The sequence below is a fragment of the Fonsecaea erecta genome, assembly GCF_001651985.1.
Source record: "Fonsecaea erecta strain CBS 125763 chromosome Unknown Scaff2, whole genome shotgun sequence".
In the NCBI taxonomy this organism is placed as follows: Eukaryota; Fungi; Ascomycota; class Eurotiomycetes; order Chaetothyriales; family Herpotrichiellaceae; genus Fonsecaea; species Fonsecaea erecta.
Genome location: NW_017387245.1, coordinates 1,238,532 through 1,259,450, shown reverse-complemented (window position 1 = coordinate 1,259,450; position 20,919 = coordinate 1,238,532). Strand labels below are relative to the sequence as shown.

Genomic DNA, 20,919 nt, shown 5'->3' with positions numbered 1-20,919 from the left:
TTCATTCTCATCATCATCAACATCTTCTCCTACCAGTCCAATCCATCTTGTCAACCTGATCATATCAGGACCAACTCACATCCCCTCTCCGAATTACACCCTCCACGCGTTCCAATCCTCCACTTCACAGCTTCCCAGCTCGCACCAGCAGCTTCTCGAAGCGGGGAGAGGTGGCTCCTCCGTCGCGGTCTCTAGCACCATGGCCACTTCTCCCGCAGATGGCGTCTGCATACGGACGGTCAGACTCAAAGTTCTCTACACGTTTGATTCCGAGCAAAAAGACAACCACCTTGCACGGTGGCCTCAATCCTTAGAAGTGCAGACCGCCTTTATCGACGACATAAGTCAGATCGGCGTGATCGACCTGCGGACGTGTTTGGAAGCTGTCACGACTGCCAGTCCCGAGCTCACCGCGCTCCTCGATGGCGACTACACTATTTACGCCTACGATTACTCAGAACCTGATACACCGTTAGTTGGGCAAGGGATGTTGTCAAAAGCACTGGCTGGACAAGCTCAAAACACCGGCGCTGATGGCGAGGCCATGGTCACGGGCAAGATCTCCAAGAACATTATGGGTTTGTTTTCCAGGAACGCTCAAGAGACGCTGGAAGTGAAGCTTCGATTCACACCTGTCAACACGTTTGCACAGACCAGATATCGCTCGGGGAGTGTCAGCTCACAAGACGGGACGCGGCCTCAGTGGAATAACGGGCCTCCCATGCAGTCACTACATGGATCAGCATCCCCAATTGATACTTCGGGACTAGAAACAATGCAGCGAATGCTGAGCGGCGAGACTCTGCATGGATCAGGATCAGGCAGCAGACCTGGTACGCCGATAACAACACAGCACCTCGGTCAGCCGGTTCGGCAGCCTAGCCATCCATCGCGGCCAAATTCGCGAGCGGGAATGCGTCAGACTACGGAAGGGAGGCGTGAGTCGTTCCAGTCTGGATATTATAGTGGCGATGAGATCGGGGAAGAAGGTCCGGCAAGGAAGCGAGCGAAGACGACCAAGGTCGATTTGCCAACAAAGTCTAACTTCAATATTGAACGACAACCCGAGTCGCTCAGAGTCGTTGCAAGTACCGCATCAAGCCTCCGCCTTCATCGCCCCATCGCAATAAACCCTGCTGCGGCTGTCCAGGCAAATGCTCAGACTGAAGAAGCTGCAAGGCCGCCTACCCCGATCCCTGCGTCTAAAACAGGCAAGCCACGAGGAAGACCAGGACGACCACGAAAGAACCCTCCTAGCAGTTTAGCCCAGAGATCTCAGGTTAGGGAATCGTCTCCAGCAGCAGACGTGTGTCCTCAGCCTGAGCTCCTTGCTGTGCCTATTGCGTCGCCTGAGGACACTCGAGGTCAAAGTGTCAGCAGTACGCCTGCCAATATACCATCGTCACCACCTGTCATGCCAGAATTTCGACAGCCAGCGATTACTAGTCCTGTACTTCCGCCCGTGATCGATTCCTCCGGACATGACTCAGGGTTTATGAGTGGCAACCTTGAAGATTTCTTCGGAGACGATCAGTTGTTGCATTTTGATGACTTCATCGTGGACAAACCGGAAGATCAAGATCCGGACGGTTGTCAGGAAAAGCAACATCCGACCGATCAATATCCCCCAGTCTTTGACGAAGGCAACGAGCTCGAAGAAGGACAACCAGCGCAACCGGGGTATAACATCATGCCCCCGCCGCTTCCTGTCGCATTAAAACCACTGGCTAGAGCACAGTCTTACACTCCACTACCAGCACCACGGATTAGCATGTCGTCACCGCGACTGGCCCCAGCCCCCATTCCAAGAGCTCGGCAGATCATGGAAGAGCAACGTGAGCAACAGCGGAAAATAGCTCCTGCGCCTCTTATACCGAAGAGTGATCCCGCACCCAGAGCACTACACCGAGCGCAAACATGGGCGCCTGATAGCGATGTTCCTATGTCCGATGCTCCTGGAGGCGACGAGGCAAAGGCAAAAGCTGCATCCAAGAAGAAGGTTGGCAAGGAGCAGACCAAAGCAAGATTAGAAAATGCTATCGCAAATGGAGTCATGCCACCTTTCTGTGACAACTGCGGCGCAATAGAAACACCCGCGTGGAGAAGAGCCTATGTCAAAGTTTTTGATTGCGCTTGGAACGATGTTGAGACGTCTCTGAACCATGGTGAATGCTGCTTCAAGGAACCCATCGACCACAATCCTGACGGCACTGTGAAAACCTTCCGAGGCTACAAAGTGGACAAACGACAGGGTGACGAAGCTGATGATTGGGAGGCGATAACGTTGTGCAATCGTAAGTCGACTGGGAGTGCATGTGAGGCGTTGCTAACATTCTTCAGCGTGCGGCTTGTGGTTTCACAAGCAGAAATGCCCACGTCCTGCTTCAAAATGGCAGAAGAAAGATCCCAAGGAGAAGGGCAAGCGCAAACGAAACCTACCCAAACCCTTTGGGAAGAACAATCGAAATTCTGGCCTCAGGAGTGATGCCCAGAGTCCTGCTAGCGACGACTCTTCTCCAGCAGATTCAGCGACTGACGCGCCTGATGCGGAAGAAAACGACACTGAAATGTCTCAGAACGGCAATGCCGCCGCCGCCGACGATGGCGAACCACAACTGCCGCCGATCCCACGCTCATTACGCGCAAACAGCGTCGGTCCTGGAACTCGAGGTGTGCAAGCCAGGACCCGTTACCAGACCAGTGGCAGACAGGTGCAATCAAGTCCTCCACGTGCGCATGGATCAGAAGACATTCCCATCGAGATTGATCTGACTCCGAAGCCCCTGCGGAGACAGCTGTTCCCTTCTCCGGATAAACCGCAAATACGCTCGGATTCTGGGCCCGCAAATATAACGACTAACAGCTCACTGCCAGCCTTTGTGAGACGAAGTCCCAGACTCAATAAGACTAGGGATGCTTTTGCAGCACCGGCAGCAGCGGTTGAATTGGCAGTTGATGGAAAGGAAAATGTGGCTCCTGTCCCAGCAGTTGTTGACGATGGCCTGGCAGACTTGTTCGAGGAGACACCAGCCGATCTTCCGCTGCCGCCCATGACTCCCACGCCGAAGAGACGATCTGAGCGAATCCTGCTTAAGACGCCCTCGAAGACACCACAACGTCAGTTTGGTGCCCGTTTGTCTCCCAACGCTGAGCAAACTCCCCAGTTCCGGACACCCAAGGCCAGACAAGAACCTCACCCTGCTCTTGCTGCCTTGCTCGGCACTGTGCAGAGAGACTTGCTGCAGATGACACCTTTCTCGCGCTCAATTCATGAGGCCCTGACTAGTGATCGCCCTTTGGATCTGAATCTCACGGAGGAGGATAAAGCTCTCTTGCGGAACAGTGGGAAAAAGCCAACACCGAAGAAGGCCATATCATTTGACTTTCCTGATTTGCCATCTCTCAAAAATTCTTCCCCGTCATCAGGTGACCAGCTCATGAACTTCGCCTTCTCGGAGATGACAACGGATCAGCTGACCAGTGATCTACTTGATCCTTTCATCAACCCTGCGATGACGAGCTCACCGCCTACGGGATTCTTCGGATACTTTGACACCACGGACATGGACAACGGAGTCAACTCGATGTGGGAGAATCTAGTCGATGTGGATGCGGCTTACCATCCCGGGCAATCTACGTATCCTGACCCTGAGGCATTGACTGCTCCAGGAACGGTGGCTCAAGGAGTACGGAGAAGCCCAAGAAAACAGAACGCGAAATGAGACGTCGGCAGAACTTAATTTCTGTGGCGGCGACTGAGGAGGTTGTGTTTGCGAGACAGTGGCTACAAGCCCTGCATTTCCTCATCTGCCCAGGTTGGCTATTGTGCAGCAGGCGCTTATGACATGTATGATACTCAGGCAGGGTTTCATTGAGGATATCGTCGACGTTGTCGTGGTTGTCATCTCTCCGCATACAGAGTCCAAGGCCGGGATCGGCGGACTCAATACCTTGAGCAACGAGCAATACAGTGTTTTCAGGCACGCCCTGCTTAGATAGACTTGTCATCCCATACTCCTATTTACCACGGTTCCTCGTCTCCAGAAGTACCGCGTGCGACCAAAGCCGTAGTAGACCCCGTAGGCGATCAGTATTATCGTGACCAGTGCTCCTGTTCGTGGGAAGAAGTTATGACCCGTACAGCCAGCCGAACAAAATTCATCACTCCTAACAATCCAATGTTCGGTTCTCTTCTCATTTTCGTCAATATCCGGCATCCATCCCACCCTCGGGATCACCGTAGAAGATATTCTTGTAACGATGGGTCACATCCACCACTGCTTCGAACAGCTTTAAATCTGGCAGTTGTCCGTTCTCATTTCGAGGCCATTCCGTGCTGCTGAGTACTCGTAGACCCAGGCCGTGCCCGCCGTCCGTGTTGGTGACTTTGCCCACGATTTCGTACATTGAGCCAACCGAGAGGTGGGAATCTCTGCAGAGACTTGGTCAGCTTTTCGGTCGCTCGCTAGTTGAGGGTACATTCTTTGGGTGTGTAGCCCCATACCTCGCCAGCAGAATTGTCACAGCATCCGAGCCGCACGTCAATGTCGCTTGATCACCGTTGACGTGACTTATGATCCCTAGCATGCGAACTGTGTTGTGAGAGGTGGCATTGGGCGCAAATGCATGAAGGTGAGCAGGCAGGATTCGGGGCGTAGACATGGAATTCATGTTGGCTGAATTGTGGCTGCTGTCTGGCGTCTGCAGAGTGTGAGTTACAGTAGGTCTGTTCGAGTACCTCGTACTTGGTGGTGTTTGCCCCTCTTGGAATCACTTTACGCGATTGACGCGTCTGCGCTTCGCCTCCAGAAACTGCACCGTGCAATTCTTCGGTTGCGTACAGGTGCTGGCCGGGGTCGATCTCCGAGATTCTGCCCGCCGCTTAACCCCAAACTCTAGCAGTGCCGGCGGTCATCCAGCGGTGCCCCATCTCGCTGCTACTAAGTACAGACAGTCAGTATTTCAATCATCCCACTTTGGAATGTCATAAGGTAACTGAAACACAAGTTAGATGACTACGTCGCGCAAAGGGAAAGCTCCGGATCGAGGAACAGCGTCTGAACCCCGATATCACTCTTCCCCCAAACGACCAGCCGCCGCCGGTGAGGGCAGTCCCTCCGCAAGAGCCTCGAAGAGACACCGCATCTCCGTGCTCGATCTGCTTTCACCCCAGCAAGGCAGCAAGTCGAATGATAAGTCCCGAGACGAGCCTATCGAGGGAGAGGGCGAGATGGAAGTAGACAAGATGCAGTCCGCTAGCACTCGTCATGCCAAAGATGCTTTCGCCAACATGTACGAATTCAATTCGACGAGGCGGAAGAAAGATGACCTCAGCGACCCAAGTGCTGTGCCAGAGAATGGCCGACGCAGACCAGCGTTTGCAAACCAAATCGTCCCTTTCAATCCACAGACGGGCCCGAAGAAACTTGTGGTGAAGAACCTACGGGCCGCCACCCGCCTGGATACTCGGGCATACTTTGAGAAGACATGGAAAGAGAATGACAAAGCCCTCGATGCCATCTTCAGAAACGAGAAGGATCCATACTCCTTGGAAGAACTATACAAAGGTGCAGAACACACCTGTCGGCACGGCCACAGTGCGGACCTCTATGAGCACCTGTGCGCGAAGTGCGAGACTCATCTGAATGACAACGTCAGGGATCGCATCCGGCGGGAAGAGGCACAGTCCTCAGACGTCGACGTCGTCAGAGCTTTCGTCAATGCCTGGCAGACGTGGCAGAAACAGCTGCAGACCGTTCGCCAGATCTTCTTCTACATGGACCAGACCTATTGCCTCCGTACCCCACACAAGATGGGCGTGTTGCAGATGGGCTTGAGCAAGTTCAGGTCTTCCGTGTTTCATGACCCTTTCATAAAGTGTAAAACACTTCAAGGTGTCATAAGTTTGATCGATTCTGATCGGAGAGGTAACCTCAATGAGAGTGACGCTTTGCTCCTGCACCAGTCGGTCGACACTTTCCACGAGCTGAGCATTTACACCAGCGATCTTGAACCAACCATCTGCGTCACGACTGAGGAGTACTTCCGGGCATGGAGAGATACTGAGTCCAACAAGGACTCGCTGGGTGATTACGTCAACAACTGCACTGATCTTCTCTCCCGAGAGATGGCGAGATGCGATTCCTTGTCTCTAGACCGCAATACGAGGGTCCGAATATCGCGTCTCTTTGACAATATCTTTGTGGAAGAAGAGCTGGAAACTCTTACCAACGAGGACGGCATTTTGGATCTTCTCGAGGACAACAAGTCGACAGAACTAGAGCGCCTGTACACTTTGCTACAGCGTAAAGGACACGGGGAGTTGATCGCGCCAACCTTTAGTAAGTACGTGGAGACAGAGGGATCCTTGATCGTCTTCGACGAGAAGAGGGAATCCGAGATGGTAATCAGGCTGCTCGATTTCAAGCGGCGGCTGGATCATTACGAGAAATACTCTTTCCACGGCAATGAGGCACTGGGCAATACTCTTCACAAAGCCTTCGAGGCATTCATGAATAAAACCAAGAAATCCCAGTCGAATTGGGACACGGACAACGCTAAACCGGGAGAAATGATTGCGAAGCATGTCGACCTGCTACTTAAAGGTGGCGTCAAAGCCGTCCCCCAGCTCCAAACACATAAGCACGGTCCTTCCAAGCCCGAAGAAGAGCATGACTTCGATGATGGCGCTGCCGATGAAGACGCTGAGATCAACCAACACCTCTCTGATGCATTGGATCTCTTCCGTTTCGTCCACGGTAAAGCCGTCTTTGAAGCCTTCTACAAGAAAGATCTAGCTCGCCGTCTACTCTTAGGCCGCAGTGCCTCATTCGACGCTGAACGGAACATGCTCACCCGTCTGAAGAATGAATGCGGTGCTGCATTCACGCACAATCTGGAATCCATGTTCAAGGACATGGACCTGGCTCGCGAAGAGATGATGTCGTACAATCAGCTCTTGGACGATCGCGGAGGCAGGGCTCCCGGTCTGCCGGACTTGCATGTCAATGTGCTCTCCGCGGCAGCCTGGCCTACTTATCCAGACGTGGCGGTGAACATCCCCCCTCATATTGCCAAAGTCATGTCAGAATTTGAGACACACTACAAGGCGAAACATTCTGGCCGCAAGCTGACGTGGAAACATTCTCTGGCGCACTGTCAATTACGTGCCAAGTTCCCAAGGGGAAACAAGGAACTCATGGTGTCAGGATTCCAAGCCATCGTACTGCTACTTTTCAACGACATCCCAGCAGACAAGCACCTCACGTACGACGAGATCAAAGCTGCCTCAGGCTTGGTCGACGCCGAGCTCAAGAGAACACTCCAGTCCCTGGCGTGCGCTAAGTATCAAGTCCTCCGCAAAAACCCCAAGGGCCGCGAGGTCAACGAAACCGATACATTCATGTTCTCTCAGTCCTTCGCCGACCAGAAATTGCGCATCAAAATCAACCAGATCCAACTCAAGGAGACCAAGGAGGAGAACAAAGAAACGCATATCCGAGTGGCGGCGGACCGGCATTACGAGACGCAGGCGGCGATTGTGAGGATCATGAAAAGCCGGAAGAAGATCGGGCACAACGAGTTGATTGTCGAGGTCATTAAAGCCACGATGAGCCGGGGCGTGTTGGACCAAGCGGACATCAAGCGGAATATCGAGAAGTGAGTATCTTTGCCCCCTTTCCTCCTGACACACCTTTCATGGCTTCTCTCGCTTGAGGACCCCGACGGCCCGTGCTAATCTCCCACGTGACCAGACTGATAGAAAAGGACTACATGGAGAGAGAAGAGGGCAACACGTACTCCTACGTCGCGTGAGCTTGGCTTGTCCATTGGCCCCCCGCATGCCAGCTGCATGATCTCAGTCTGGCATCCAACGCACGCATAGTCCCCGCCCCAGAGCAAGCCCATTTACGATGGATCCAGGGATATGAAGTCCAACAGCAGTTAGTTACAAGACGTGTCGCAGAAGGAGGCCCTCTCGTTAGCTGCTGGTCATATTATAACTAACCTATGTACTGAGGTAAGTGGTTGGGATAATAGAAGGAAAGAGACACAACACGCTCACATTCCCTCTGTCTCTCGGTACATATATATAAATGTACCTACCTACATAGACAAGGGTTATGTATGTAACTGCAGAGGAAGAAAGGCCGGCCAACCCCTCCCCCCCTTCCCCCCGGGCCCCAAGGCACACATCAGTCAGTAATCCAGTGACAACAACTTCACCGTTTATTAATTAAATGACGATCTCGATTGCGATGATAGATGCCATGTCAGTAGAAACCATTGGAAACCAGAGTCTCGCTACATTCAATGGGGTCACGAGCTACCCGGGCTCCCTCACAGGAGGTGCCTTGAAAAGCAAATGGATCAACTCCCTCGGATGATACTGCGCGAAATATTGGACTTGATCATTGGAAACGTACAGATGGCCGACAATCCTAAATCTTCCACGAGATGGCTTGTATTATGCGACCTCCCTACTGCAGACAATCCCAAACGCGATCCCAATCCGGCGCACTCCGATTCAATCCCTCATCAGTTTCAACCTGTGTCTCTTGGCATATAACGGGCTAGACCGATGCGTGTCTGTGTACATTCCCTTGGGAGAAAACCCGAGTTGGACCCGCAGCCTTATATCTAGTATCGCTCGTCTGGACGTCCCGAAGAGCTTCGACCGTCACCGTAATGCTACACGCCTCGTTAGCCACACGTCAAACAGGTATGGCGGAAAAAGAAGTACCTTCTTCCTCAACGCAGCAAGTCGCTTCTTCTTCGTGTGAGTGTTAATGTACGTGCCGATGCAGAAAGCAACGACATTGAAAAATGGCACCCAAGTATGCTCAGGGAGGAATTTCTGAGCGAATGCCAACGCCAGCGGAGAGGTGATCCAGCTGACGCGCATGACGGGCCAGAAGCCAGCGCGGATGGTCGCGCGGACTTGGTGCCAGGTGCGGGCGCCGGCAATGATGGCCATGGAGGCGAGGTAGACGGTATTTTGGATGGGCGCAATCTAGATCAGAATCCGTCAGGCCCCGGAGCGTTGCGAGAAGGGGATATTTTGTTGTTGACGTACCACTAAGTTGCTGGTCAAGATCTGAAGGACTTTTGCCTTCAAGCTGGTGCGGCCAGCAAAAACCCATTGGAGCATTCCGATAAGAACGTGACCCATTGGAGCACTGATAAATGCGCCGTAGGCGGCCATCTTGGGGATTCTGGAGGAGAAATAATGACCGTGCTTGCTCTTATCGTGGGCGAGCCATGACGCCAGCAACTCTTGCAGTGCGGATAGTGTGCCGGAGGTCAGCATCTTTGTGCGCAGAGGGTTCGATTGAAGCTGTCTTAGGTATGCCTGGAGCGCAAGAATGAGTGTCGCATCCAACGGGGAAGGATGTGAGATGGAGTTCGGACCGCCAGATAACCTGTCTGTTGCTTTCCACCCGTCAAGGCCTCGCCAATCTTGTGCGCGGTGCTCTCATCGCGACCACCGGGCGCGAGAGGCGCCGACGTTGTTCGGACCTGCTCTTTCTCGAATTTGACCGACATGACGGCGCCCACCTGGAGAACAGGAAACTTGGGGAGGGGAAGAACGAAGCTGCAGCAGGTGGTGTCAGTATGACTTGTAGACTTGCGATCGAGGAGCAGTAAGATAACAGGCGGGACAAAGTAGACGCAATCAGTGCTGACAAGAAGTGCAGTGTTGTTGACAAAAACGTAACCCTGGGTGCCGAGGCCCTGCCACGGGTTACGGAGCGTGGTGGGGACTAGGAAGTAGGACTTGGACCTATGGAGACTGGGGGGGGAGAGGAAACGTGACACTTACTGAGATGATGATGGGAATGAAGATGAGCAATGACTGTGAGGGGGGAGTGAGTCGACAAGAGAAGGAATCGACGCGTCTCTCGAGTTACTCTAGGAAATGGAAATGGAATTGGGCGGGCCGATTGAGGAGGAAGTCAAAAGGGAGCAGGGAGCGGTAGGAGTACGAGGTACGGGGAGTAACAGTAGTGTCGGTGGTGCCCGTAGGCAACAGGGGGTCGTCGGAGGGAGACAGAGAGCTGAACTGGCAATCAATCTCGATGCACAAACGCGCCAACCGTATCGAGGGCCTCAGAGACTGCAAGTCCACCACTCAGCGTCGCCCATGCAGCCAAGAGATATTACATAATTACAGTAACTACATAAACACGGCAAGACGGCGACACTCACGCACTCATCCAACCCCAACACCACATTGTTCAGACACGATTGAGGGGTCCTGCTGCCTCTGTGAATTGTATCGGTGGTAATACGGATATTGTGGGCTTCGAGAAGAGACGAGAATCCAGGCATGCAAACAGAGGGACAGAAAGGGGGGGGAAGAGAGAGACAAGGGGTGAGAACCAAAAAGGGAGATCAGTGCACTGTAGATTTGCAAGATGATTTCTTCTCTACCTGCAGCTGCATTGATGGAAAAAGGTAAACGTGAAGAAGGGAGAGAAGGAGCATCTTGTCGAGAGAGTCAGGAGTCAAGAGATGAGATGAGAGGACGTGGTGCAAAGTCGATCATGAGGTGCTCCTTCCTTCCTTCCTTGCCATCGCCGTCTCTTGCGTTGACTGCAACCCAAACGAACGAAGCCTTCACTCCCTCATCTCCCTCCCTCCATTCACTTCTCTCTCTTGTATCCCTGTTTGTCTGTTGTTCCCAATGCAATGTGATGAATCCCAACGTCTCAATCGCCCTCCCACTCCTGTCACCATGCCTCTCCTGCGCAGGAACGTTCTCGGCCCTGAGAAACGCAACCCGTGCACCCACATGACTATGACTCGTCTCTATGATCCCTACGGCTCCTTCAAATGCTCACTGTGCCATAAACATCCCAACATCGGCTGGCTCTATCGCTGCACCCAAGACACTGGCGGCTTCCTACCCGAATCCGATTTCACAGATGAGCCAATGCCCCCAAGAGGTCGGGCACTCGGTCGGGATGTCGCTGCTCAATCTCTCAGCGCTTCCATCGTCAGGGCCATGGGAGAAGGGCAATATACCGGACAAGAGGTCAGGAAACTGATGGAGCCGAAGGAAAAGGTCAAGGATTCTCTCCTCTCCCAGCTTGAGCCAGATGAGCACAGACCTGCCACTGCCTCGACTTTCACCACCGCCTCGACCGTGTCCAGCGACGGTGACAGAACCTTGTCCACCTTGCCTCAGAGCACGACTTTCTCCACCAACTCCTCGGCCGAGCTCGACGAAGAGATTAAGGCGGCATATGATTGGAAAGAGTTGCAGAAAGTCTGGATGTCTGAGCCATCGATCCCCCCTCCTACTCCCCGGCCAAAGCCAGCCACACCAGCAAACGCCCTCCCACCGGCCCCCAGGCTGCCGTACATGCAAGCTTGTAACGTCAAGATCTGCCCGACATGCCGACCAACCTACCGTGAGCGCGCGTATCAGTCTCTGGATGAAGTTCTCAATGCTCCCACCCAACTCCCCCCGTTCTGGGAGTTGCAAAATCGCCGTGTGTCTGATGCCCGTCTCGTGGCTGGAATCGGATTGCCCAAGGTTGGGCGATCACGATTCTACGCTCAGACCGACCCCGCCATGCTGCAGTCCTTTCACAGCGTGCCTGACATGATGATGGATCATCCCGCAGCCGAGGAGGAGGAGTATCAAAACATACGAGAGTCGTACGTCGCGGGAGACACCACAGAAAGACACCACCCACGCTATGACTACACCGGCCCATCGAGCAGTACACGCACCGGCTTCCGACAAACTGTCCGCAAAGCCCTCGCTAGAGCCCGGCTCGAAGACTCGGCTTCCACGCATTCAAGCATCAACAATTCTGAGTCTGCCGAGTCTCGGGCCCCGCCTTCTCTCCCGCTGATTTTTCGACGCCGCAGATCCCGTGCTCACATATCTTCCTTTGCGGAGACACATGGTGGCCGGATTGTGGATACCAGCTCGCTCCAGGATTCCGTCATGTTGATGTTGGCCACGAATACGCCTTTGCCCCACACGCCAACCCTGGGTGGCTTTCAGTTCGGTCCGGGAGTCGGATGCCATCGAGGCTCAGCCCGTGTCAACGAGCGTGGGGATTCCTTGCAGAGCGTGGACATCATCAGCCAGATTTGAAGCATGGCGTGCCGTCGATGTCATGCCATGGGTGGGCATCCATCGGAAATTGTTCAGAGTTCAAACCTGTATCTTCTAATATCGGTGGTCCGGGAAATCATGAAACAAAGCAAATATGGTTATGGCCACCAAGCATCCCGAAAGGTGCTGGCAATGGTAGAGAACTGGGGCACAGTGATTCTGGGAGGAGGAGATAATCGACTATCTGGGGAATTGAGTTGCTGCACGAGTTCGATCGTTCATGTTGCCATGTTAGTTAGCAAGCAGCGCACCACACAGGACTTGAACTATGCTATTTCCGAGCTCGTACATTTGTGTCCCCTTCAACTCTGCTCGGCGATGTTGATACATGGTTTCTCTTCTCTCTGTGAAGAGGCCTAACAGCCCACGCATGCATGGTATTCCTCAGCCCAACGTCGATCTCGCGACCTGAACACTCGGCCCCAGGGACACCAACTCACTCATAGGCATCCTCTTTCCTTTCTTTCCTTTCTGATTGCCGTTGCCGTTGCCGTTGTTCGATTCTCCGCCCTGGTGACATCTTCTTTCAGTTCGATGCTGCGTCCTCGTGCTCACAGCCTCCTGTCATTCACTCACTCGCTCACTGAGCCACTAATTGACTTATTGCCTTTCTTTCTCACTCACTTGTCCACTCGCTCACTCACTTCCTCAGACACAGACCCGACCGGACCCAACCCATCCTATCAATCACAAGATCAAGAGGTCGAATCCAGAGAAATCAATCAATCACGCTGTCAACCACAGTGGATCACGGAACACGTCGACGATGACTCTGACTCCGACCGCGCACACGCCCGTGACCGGGACCGAGACTGCCGTTGCGCGCCGGCACGTACGAGTCGACTAGCCTGTTGCCGCCGTAGTTGCTGTAGTGGGCCGAGCTGTCGCCGCGGCCGAGCAGGGGGTTCTTGGGACGGCCACGATCGTCCATTTGCTCGTGGTCGTGATCGTCTGGGTGGTCGTGCTGGTGTTCTCGGTCTTGGTCGCGGTTGCGGGAGTATGCTCCTCGATCGATGTCGGAGTAGCCCCCCCATCCTCCTCCCCCTCCCCCCTTCCCCTCCTTCTCTATCGAGCGCGGGCGACCTCGAGCGGAGACGACGACGGCTTCGGTCGCGGGAGTATGCTCGGTCGACGTCGTAGTATCGTCTTCGTCCTGCTCCTCGGTAGTTATTCGCGGGAGACGTGAAGCGGTGGCGACGGCTTCGGTCGTCTCGTGCTATTGTTCGGTCTCGGTGACGTCGGCGGTCGCGCTTGGGGGAGGCTGGTGGTCGCGGCTCAGACGGACTGGGACTGTTCTCACGCTCGTGTTTGATGTTCTCTTGATATTCGGACACGGCTGGTGAACCGCGTTCGTCGAATGGAATTCTCGTGCGGGAGCCGCTCATGCCACGAGTCGGGAGAACACTGGAGACGGCGGCGTTGTATGGGCCAAGCCCCGAGCCATATTCTCCTTCGACATGGTCATAGCTGCGTTGATAATCTCGGCTCGGTGCGGCCGGAGCAGAAGGATATCCTAGAGGTGGCACGTCGAGGTCTTGGTATGGGTTGGTGTTGAAGTATCTGATCCGACGGGGGTGACCGTGTCCGCTGGGCGGAAGATCAGAGCTGGCCCATCCGTAGGACCTTGTCATCATCTCGCTGCCACCGCCGCCGCCGGCATAACCACTCGAGACATCTGGATGGAGTTGACGATGTTGATGATGCTTGTAAGCCCCTGCATCAGGGCGCCCTCCGCTCAAGCGATATTTATCTTTCCTGAACGGCAGGCTTGGCCCCAACGGCGTTCCCTTGACCTTGTTCATTTCCGACGGGTCGAACTTGCGCTTCTTGCCGCCCGACAGGCACACCGCCGTGTTCTTCGCGTGGTTGAATGTCCCTTCGAGCTCGGCGATCATCAAGGGGTCCGCGACCCGGTTCTCGAGGTAGAGGAGGATGTTTTCGGCCGTGTCGCGGAGGAATTTGGCGCGCTTGGCTGTCTGTTCATTATCGTCCTTGTCGATGACGGCGAGGTACTCTGCTCGAGCAGTTTCATACACGGTCCACAGAACTGCCAGTCGGGGCTCCATGTCCTTGCGCAGATTTGGGTCGACGGGTAACAATCGGGCACGCTTTTCCCCAGCGTCTTTCTGGGCCAGGCTGGTCTTACCCGCCGCCAATTCTGAGAAGCGGGTGGTTAACGAGCTTCATAGTCAGGCACGAAGATGAGATAAACCTACCCTGCCGCAAGTCCCCTGGCACTTGCGTAGTCTGCTGGAGTTTTGCTGTCCACTCCTGGGTTGCCTCACGAGTGCCGATTTCGATGTTCAGGTATTCTCGGCAGTAGAACCTGATGGCCGCCGGGTTGTTCAGGGAGTTTCCATTCTGGGTGAGAACCAGCAGCGCCTTGTCGTAGACGGTGACGTGGCCGTCTTCGAACGCCTGCGAACGCGATCTGATCAGGTCGACCTGGCGATCGAAGACGTCGAAAAACGCGTCATCGTGAGAAGCAAGGAAGCTGTCGAATGCCGGTTCCAGGGCTTCCACCTCCTGCGCTTCCTGCACCAAGACTGGGACTTCGTCGTCGGGGCTGCTTGTAAGATGAGGCAGCGGAGAGGAATGGAGGAAGAGAGGGCTGTCCTCTCCAGACATGGTCGCGACGACAAGTTGCCTGAGTCAACACTTATCGAATGGTGTGCTAAAGAGACGGGAGTTTCTCAGATGGAGAGCAAGTGACGGAGGCTGTGGGTAGTTTAGAGTGCTAAAACTCCTTTCATTTCGTGCCGTACCCTCAACATTGTTTTGCAGCCTTGCCGGTTCCCGGTCGTGAAGTGACGCTGCGCCATCTGGGAGTGAAAAACTTGGCGAGCAGTGAAGGTGCCTTTATCCCCTGCATCCTTTGTGGTGAAAGACACTTTGAGCTTCTCCTGTCCATACAGCCTGAGGCTATATTTTGAGCCTTGTTTCTTTGGAAGCTTTCGTCCAGCCCCAGAGCACGTCTGCCATTGATAGCAGGAGTGCAGTTCGCAACTCATGAAACATCATGGCAATCAACTCCTCTGGCCGTGCTGTGACGGAAGGCATCTTTGGTCAGGACTTTCTCTGTCCCCACAGATTTCATAAAGGAGACAAGACAGACAATAGCTGGCTGGCTGGCCACAATGAAGTGTTCGACAACAGGCCCATTGTGCCAGCAATTGGGGCCAGATCATTCACGGTACAGCCTTGATGTGAAAGAAGGCGGGTGCCATGTCTCGATTGTCAAATCAGCAAAATCTGGCGCCTCTCTGGCATGGCTCAACGGTAGGTGCTCGAACCGTGAGGTCGACCAGCAAGGTCTCTCCGACGTGGTTCAGAGCAAAGGCGTAATGATCGGAATGCAGACAGACACGACGTGTCCCCTTGCTCTTTGCTTTTGGAAGGTCCAAGCTGCCAGTGGGAGATCCTTGCCGCAGAACTGTTGTGATGGACGAAATCGAGTTTGTGGCGATTGATTCCACCGACAACATGAAGAAAGGCAGTTGGGAGATGGATGGAAAAGAGTCCGCTTGAGGAGGGCAGAATGATGGAAGGCGATCACGGCTGCGACTCAGAGAGTTATAAAACAAAGAGCAGATTCTCTCCGTGAACCGCGGGATAGACATGAACGATCCACAGCGCGAAGATGGACCACTGGTGCACATTGTCGACATCATTGGAAGGGCAGAAATGCATAATGGAGGAGCACAGCCGAAAGGTCGACGACCCTCAGATCTTCAGGGGCTACAGCCACTTCCCATGATTTTTGGCTGAGCCACAAGGATGTCACACTGTCTATCTACTCGGTACCTGTCAAACAAATAAAGACACAAAGACAAACAAAGACACTTTCGAACAAATGAGCCTTCTCATTAAGGGGGAATCTACCTATGCAGGGCACAAATGCAACCTATCTCCGGTTCCCCTAGGGACTCCGGGTACACACAAAGTACAAGCAAGTATCTAAGCAGATAGTCTCCTTGGACTTAAGTTGCATAGACCCTGGTAGACAAATGGGGGAAGCATATCGCCAGTCTATCATACACTCAAAACAAGACAAGCTCATAATCACCGAGCCACCTTGGGCACCACCGAGAGCCATCTGCCCGGGAGAAAAGGACGCCGTTCGCCTGCCACCCGCCAGCGCAATCAAGCCAGCGCCATGGTCCCGAAGCCCCCGTGGCAGAGCACTCAAGTAAGATGTTGCAGTATCAGAACTTTTGGTAAAGAGGCATCTTGCCCAGGTCGAGTACAGTGGTTGTTGCAATTTGGGTCAAAAAGTGGTGTTAACACAGTAGGTAGGAGTCGTCCAGGCAAGAATCGTCTAAGCCGTGGCTTCGGCGCCTTCAGTCTTGGACCCATCCTCCTCTTTCGTGCCGTTGGGACCACCTTCGCTGGTACTTTGACGACCCTTGACATACTCGTCGTAGACAGTGAGAGCCTCATCCACCTTGGAACGAAGTGCGTTGTCATCGTCAATCCTGGAGAACATGTTAGTCACCGACCAAAACAACGTGAGACTTCACTGGAGAACTTACAAAGCCAACAGTTCGGAGTTGTCCATTTCCAAAAGCATACCAGTAATCTTGCCAGCAAGTTCCGGTTGGATCTGTTGAATCTTGGGGTAAATGGCCTCACCGAGCATCTGTTTTTGTTGGTTGGGAGGCAAAGATGCAAGATTGCTCAGACCGCCGGCAGGGGCTTCTTCTCGGCCGGGCATCATCTGTCCACGGCCCTGTGGAGGCAACCGTGGGCCCGTTTGAGCGCCTCCCATGTTCTGCATACCACCTCCACCGCGACCGCCTTGCGGGAACGCTCCTCCACGAACGCCAGCCATGCCCTGCATGTTCGGAGGCATACCCTGCATGCCTTGCATCTGGCCGCCACGACCGCCAGCGCCACGGCCCATTTGGGCTTGCATTTGGGCCAAGGCCTGAGGGTTGTTGTACATACCGTTGACAAGTGCTGGATTTTGAATAAACGGCATTTGTCCGGGTAGACCAAAATTTGGAGGAAGTTGCTGGCCTTGCGGGATGCCACGGCCTTGTTGTGGGAAACCCCCCGGGAATTGTCCACGCCCGCCTTGCATGCCAGGGATGACCATACCAGGCTGGCCGGGGAAAGGCATGCCTCCGCGCTGAGCCCCAGGGGGGAGGAATTGCTGTCCCGCTGGACCATAGAAGACAGTGGGTTGGATGTAGCCCTGGGGCATACCAGCCGCCGCCGCCTGTTGTTGCTGACGAAGGGTGTTCCGGGCTTGGATACTAGCCTCGAGCTGACTTTTGCGAACATCCTTGCGCTGAGCGAGGGCAACATAGAGCGGCTTCCCATTAACCATCTTCTGGTTCATCTCCGAAACTGCCTTGGAAGCCTCGTCCGGGTTGCTGAAGCAGACGAAGCCGAAGCCCTTGCTCTTACCGAGCAGCTTCTGACCCGGCTTGGCCTCTCTCTTGCCTTCTTTGGCGTCATCACTGCCCTCTTCTTTCACTTCAGTCTCGGGCTTCGGCTCGTCTTCAGCCTTTTCACCATCTTCTTTTTTGTTCTCCTTGTCCTTGTCTGTTGCAGGAGACGCGGTGCGCTCGGCTGTGTCGCGCATGACCTTGGCAGAGGTGATGGTTCCGTAGCCACTGAACAGATCGCGAAGCTTGTCATCGTCCACGTCGTCGGTCAAGTTCTTGACATACAAGTTGACGCCTTGATACTTGGAGGCCTTCTCCATGCGGGCAGCTTCATACTGCTTGCGGAGCTCTTCCTCCCGTTCGTGTTTCTTCTGAGCGCGGCCGACATACAAGTTCTTGCCATGGAATTCCTTGTCGTTGAGTTCGTCGACCGCTCTGGCAGCGGACTCATGACTGGCAAAGTTGACAAAGCCAAAGCCACGGCTCTTGCCACTTTCGTCGCGAGTGATGGTAGCAGACACAACCTGGCCGTAATTCTCAAACAGCTTGGTGAACTCGTCGTCAGTCACCGACTCGTCAATGTTCTTGATGTAGACATTGGTGAAGTTGGCCTTCATTTCCTCAAACTTGCTCTGGCGATCCCGCTTAGCGATATGATGGCCAACAAAGACCTTCTTGTCGTTCAACAACATGCCGTTGACCGACTTGATGGCCTGATTGGCCGCTTCGGCAGTCTCGTAATGGACGAAACCGTATCCCTTTGAGTTTCCAAGCTCGTCCTGGGCGACTTTGCAGCTAAGAATATTCCCAAATTGGGAAAAGGTATCATGGAGCGCCTTGTTGTCGATCGCCGCATCCAAGTTCTTGATGAAGACATTACCTTGTCCAGTTTTGCGAAGGGCGGGATCGCGCTGAGACCACATGATACGGCATGGGCGACCTTTGATGCTAGTGTAGTTCAAATCTTCCAGTGCTCTTTCACCGTCAGCGGTATTGTTGTAGTTGACATAGGCATACCCAAGGGAGCGACGTGTGACAGCATCGCGGCAGACACGGATCGAAGCAACCTGGCCGATGGAGGAAAATAACTCGAAAAGCATGGCTTCAGTGACCGAAGGGTCCAGCTCGCCAACATAGAGAGAGGCAGAGTGCTGCGCGGTGTTGGGGTTCGCCGAGTAGGGGGTAGCATCATCACCAGCAGCACCAGACGCCGCAACATTGGTGTCGATGGCAGGTGCGCCGTTTTGGGAAGGAGCTTCGGGGGAGCCATTCTGGCCAGAGGCCGGAACAGCACCAGAGACATCCGCAGCAGACATTTTCGCTGTTATAAAGACCGTCAGAATATGCTCAGAAGAAGACAGACGGCAGCGTGGAGGGTTGTGTGGGCTGGGCGACAGCAGGGTAAAGAGAGCGCTCACTTTTTGATTTGACTTTTCGGGGTTGACTTTGACCGGGTAACAACAACGAGGGGATTGACACCTGTCTTGAGCAATGGAGACGAAGGCTTGATGATGCCTGGGTAAGGGATATGTCGTTAAAGTCGAGCACTGTTATGGCGGTCAGACGTGGTTCACATCACCTTCACCTCAGAGGTGCCGGACTGGGCAGGGTAAAAAAAAGGGTTGCGCAGGCAAGGGACATGGGGGGGATGACTTACCGCACGACTCTGGGTTTTTGAGGGGGGTTTTTCACTTTTTTTTGGTGGATTGCAAGTTTTTTATGGGGGAGAGAGGGAGAACAGCAATCGACTGCAACGAGAGCAGACGACGCAGAGGAGATGGCTGATGTAGAAAGGTTTGTAGGGGAAAAAAGTTGGTGGTGGTGGTCGAGGGAAGCGGTCGAAAATCAGACCAAAAAGTCAGGCAATCAAAAAGTTCGGCGGTAGCTACGCTAAGCCGGATGCGGTAAGCGCGACCACTGCCAACAGAATTCTGCATTCGGAGCCTTTGTGAACTGGCATCGTGGTTTCTTTGTAAACACAGTGGCGGTGGCCATCTCAGCCTATGCTTGGGATGCACTGGAAACTTCCATGTACTGTGTGTAATCACCCTCAATGCTACTGGAGCTGTTTTATTGGTCGTGATCGGGGTGGAGGCAGTTGGAAGACAGGTAACCCTCAAGGATACATATGCACAGGTACAACACGCCAGGCCTCTCAATGCTCTATACGCGTGATCCGTGTCGCTTGTTTCGCCTAGTCCTAATTGTAGGAAGTGCATACTTTGTGCTCCTGTTGCTGGTACTCATTGCGCACAAGGACCTTCGAACCCTCACCAAGGATGCTCCTATAGACATTGTCAGCTCAGCAAAATCTCACATGTCTGCAATCTTTCCGTCATACCCTTCCATCCCAGCACCAGAAGGTCCCGCTATCATCTTTCCCTTTCTCTGCTATCACCTGCAACATCTGTGTCACGCTCTCTTCAGGGGTAATGATTCCTTCTACTTCCCAGTCCACGTTGATGTTCGCCATGTCCCTGGCCATCATGTCAGCACCACCTCGTAAACAGACGTGAATGAGTGGTCGGCGCCTACGTCTGAACTTCACCGGGGTGCATGGCCAAGACGCAGACATCTTCGTACTTTCCCCCCTTTCTCTTGAGCTCGGCAGCCATATGTCTGAGCATCTGGTTCAATGCAGCCTTACTGGCCGAATACGCGCCAAATCCATCCTCGTGGTCCCGAAACAATGACGTGGATCCAGAGTCGGAGGAAATGAAAATCACCTTGGACGGGGGTACGGCGCTGTTCAGGTTAAGCAATTTCTGTGCAATGATAATAGGCCCAATAGTGTTCGTATGTAGATGCAGTGCAAAGTCGGTAAAGGATCTGTGCATAGCTGGAAATCAGCATCATCTCCTTCATACTTTAGGTGCAATAGGTGTTCTCGAGGCGTTCTGGGATCGTACATATCGGTCGCCCTCTTGAATATGTCATTAGCCGTTCTGCACAGACAAGTACGAATGCGTTCGTACATTGGGATATTTCAACATTCCAGCGTTCAAAACGATGTTGTCGAGCCTCATGCCCTTGGCGACCAGCCTCCCCATGGCACTCACAAATGCCTGTCGGTTGCGTCAGCATCGGGAGACGACATCACCGCCCCAGAGGGGTCACGAATTGATCCGACCGGTACTCACATCGATGCTCGACTCATCAGTGACGTCGCACTGTTCAATAAGACAGGCTGCGGGCCTGGTTTGTTTCGCGGCCAACTGCCAGATGTGGTTTGCCGTGGCCGGGCTGCGTACGGCCGCGATGACCTGATTTCCCTGATCGAGCAATTGACGGACGAGCTCGAGACCGATACCGCGAGAAGCTCCGATCACAACCCATGTGGAGGGAGCCATGTGTGGATTCACGGGGGAAATGGAGCAGAGGTGGCAAGAA

At 53.9% G+C, this 20,919-nt stretch overlaps 8 protein-coding genes across 8 annotated transcripts; 3 read left to right on the top strand and 5 right to left on the bottom strand.

Annotated features, from left to right (window-relative positions):
* Positions 1 to 199: 199 nt before the first annotated feature.
* AYL99_02212 (hypothetical protein) lies at positions 200 to 3,722 on the top strand (the record flags this gene model as incomplete). Its single annotated transcript, XM_018833728.1, has 2 exons — positions 200 to 2,294; positions 2,341 to 3,722. 2 exons carry the CDS (start codon positions 200 to 202, stop codon positions 3,720 to 3,722), a joined length of 3,477 nt encoding a protein of 1,158 aa, XP_018696352.1.
* Positions 3,723 to 4,203: 481 nt separating this feature from the next.
* Positions 4,204 to 4,671, bottom strand: AYL99_02211 (hypothetical protein; the record flags this gene model as incomplete). Its single annotated transcript, XM_018833727.1, has 2 exons — positions 4,204 to 4,432; positions 4,505 to 4,671. 2 exons carry the CDS (start codon positions 4,669 to 4,671, stop codon positions 4,204 to 4,206), a joined length of 396 nt encoding a protein of 131 aa, XP_018696351.1.
* Positions 4,672 to 5,011: 340 nt separating this feature from the next.
* On the top strand, positions 5,012 to 7,815 carry AYL99_02210 (hypothetical protein; the record flags this gene model as incomplete). The annotated part of the gene is made up of 2 exons (XM_018833726.1): positions 5,012 to 7,659; positions 7,755 to 7,815. 2 exons carry the CDS (start codon positions 5,012 to 5,014, stop codon positions 7,813 to 7,815), a joined length of 2,709 nt encoding a protein of 902 aa, XP_018696350.1.
* An 825-nt stretch (positions 7,816 to 8,640) lies between these two features.
* AYL99_02209 (hypothetical protein) lies at positions 8,641 to 9,546 on the bottom strand (the record flags this gene model as incomplete). The annotated part of the gene is made up of 4 exons (XM_018833725.1): positions 8,641 to 8,691; positions 8,744 to 9,013; positions 9,077 to 9,352; positions 9,412 to 9,546. 4 exons carry the CDS (start codon positions 9,544 to 9,546, stop codon positions 8,641 to 8,643), a joined length of 732 nt encoding a protein of 243 aa, XP_018696349.1.
* Positions 9,547 to 10,738: 1,192 nt separating this feature from the next.
* On the top strand, positions 10,739 to 12,115 carry AYL99_02208 (hypothetical protein; the record flags this gene model as incomplete). Its single annotated transcript, XM_018833724.1, has 1 exon — positions 10,739 to 12,115. The coding sequence occupies one exon, from the start codon at positions 10,739 to 10,741 to the stop codon at positions 12,113 to 12,115; it is 1,377 nt and encodes a 458-aa protein (XP_018696348.1).
* Positions 12,116 to 12,884: 769 nt separating this feature from the next.
* AYL99_02207 (hypothetical protein) lies at positions 12,885 to 14,764 on the bottom strand (the record flags this gene model as incomplete). The annotated part of the gene is made up of 3 exons (XM_018833723.1): positions 12,885 to 13,336; positions 13,422 to 14,294; positions 14,353 to 14,764. 3 exons carry the CDS (start codon positions 14,762 to 14,764, stop codon positions 12,885 to 12,887), a joined length of 1,737 nt encoding a protein of 578 aa, XP_018696347.1.
* A 1,690-nt stretch (positions 14,765 to 16,454) lies between these two features.
* On the bottom strand, positions 16,455 to 18,845 carry AYL99_02206 (polyadenylate-binding protein, cytoplasmic and nuclear; the record flags this gene model as incomplete). Its single annotated transcript, XM_018833722.1, has 2 exons — positions 16,455 to 16,611; positions 16,669 to 18,845. 2 exons carry the CDS (start codon positions 18,843 to 18,845, stop codon positions 16,455 to 16,457), a joined length of 2,334 nt encoding a protein of 777 aa, XP_018696346.1.
* Positions 18,846 to 19,729: 884 nt separating this feature from the next.
* Positions 19,730 to 20,879, bottom strand: AYL99_02205 (hypothetical protein; the record flags this gene model as incomplete). Its single annotated transcript, XM_018833721.1, has 6 exons — positions 19,730 to 19,814; positions 19,887 to 20,006; positions 20,065 to 20,358; positions 20,397 to 20,452; positions 20,505 to 20,594; positions 20,670 to 20,879. 6 exons carry the CDS (start codon positions 20,877 to 20,879, stop codon positions 19,730 to 19,732), a joined length of 855 nt encoding a protein of 284 aa, XP_018696345.1.
* Positions 20,880 to 20,919: the final 40 nt, after the last annotated feature.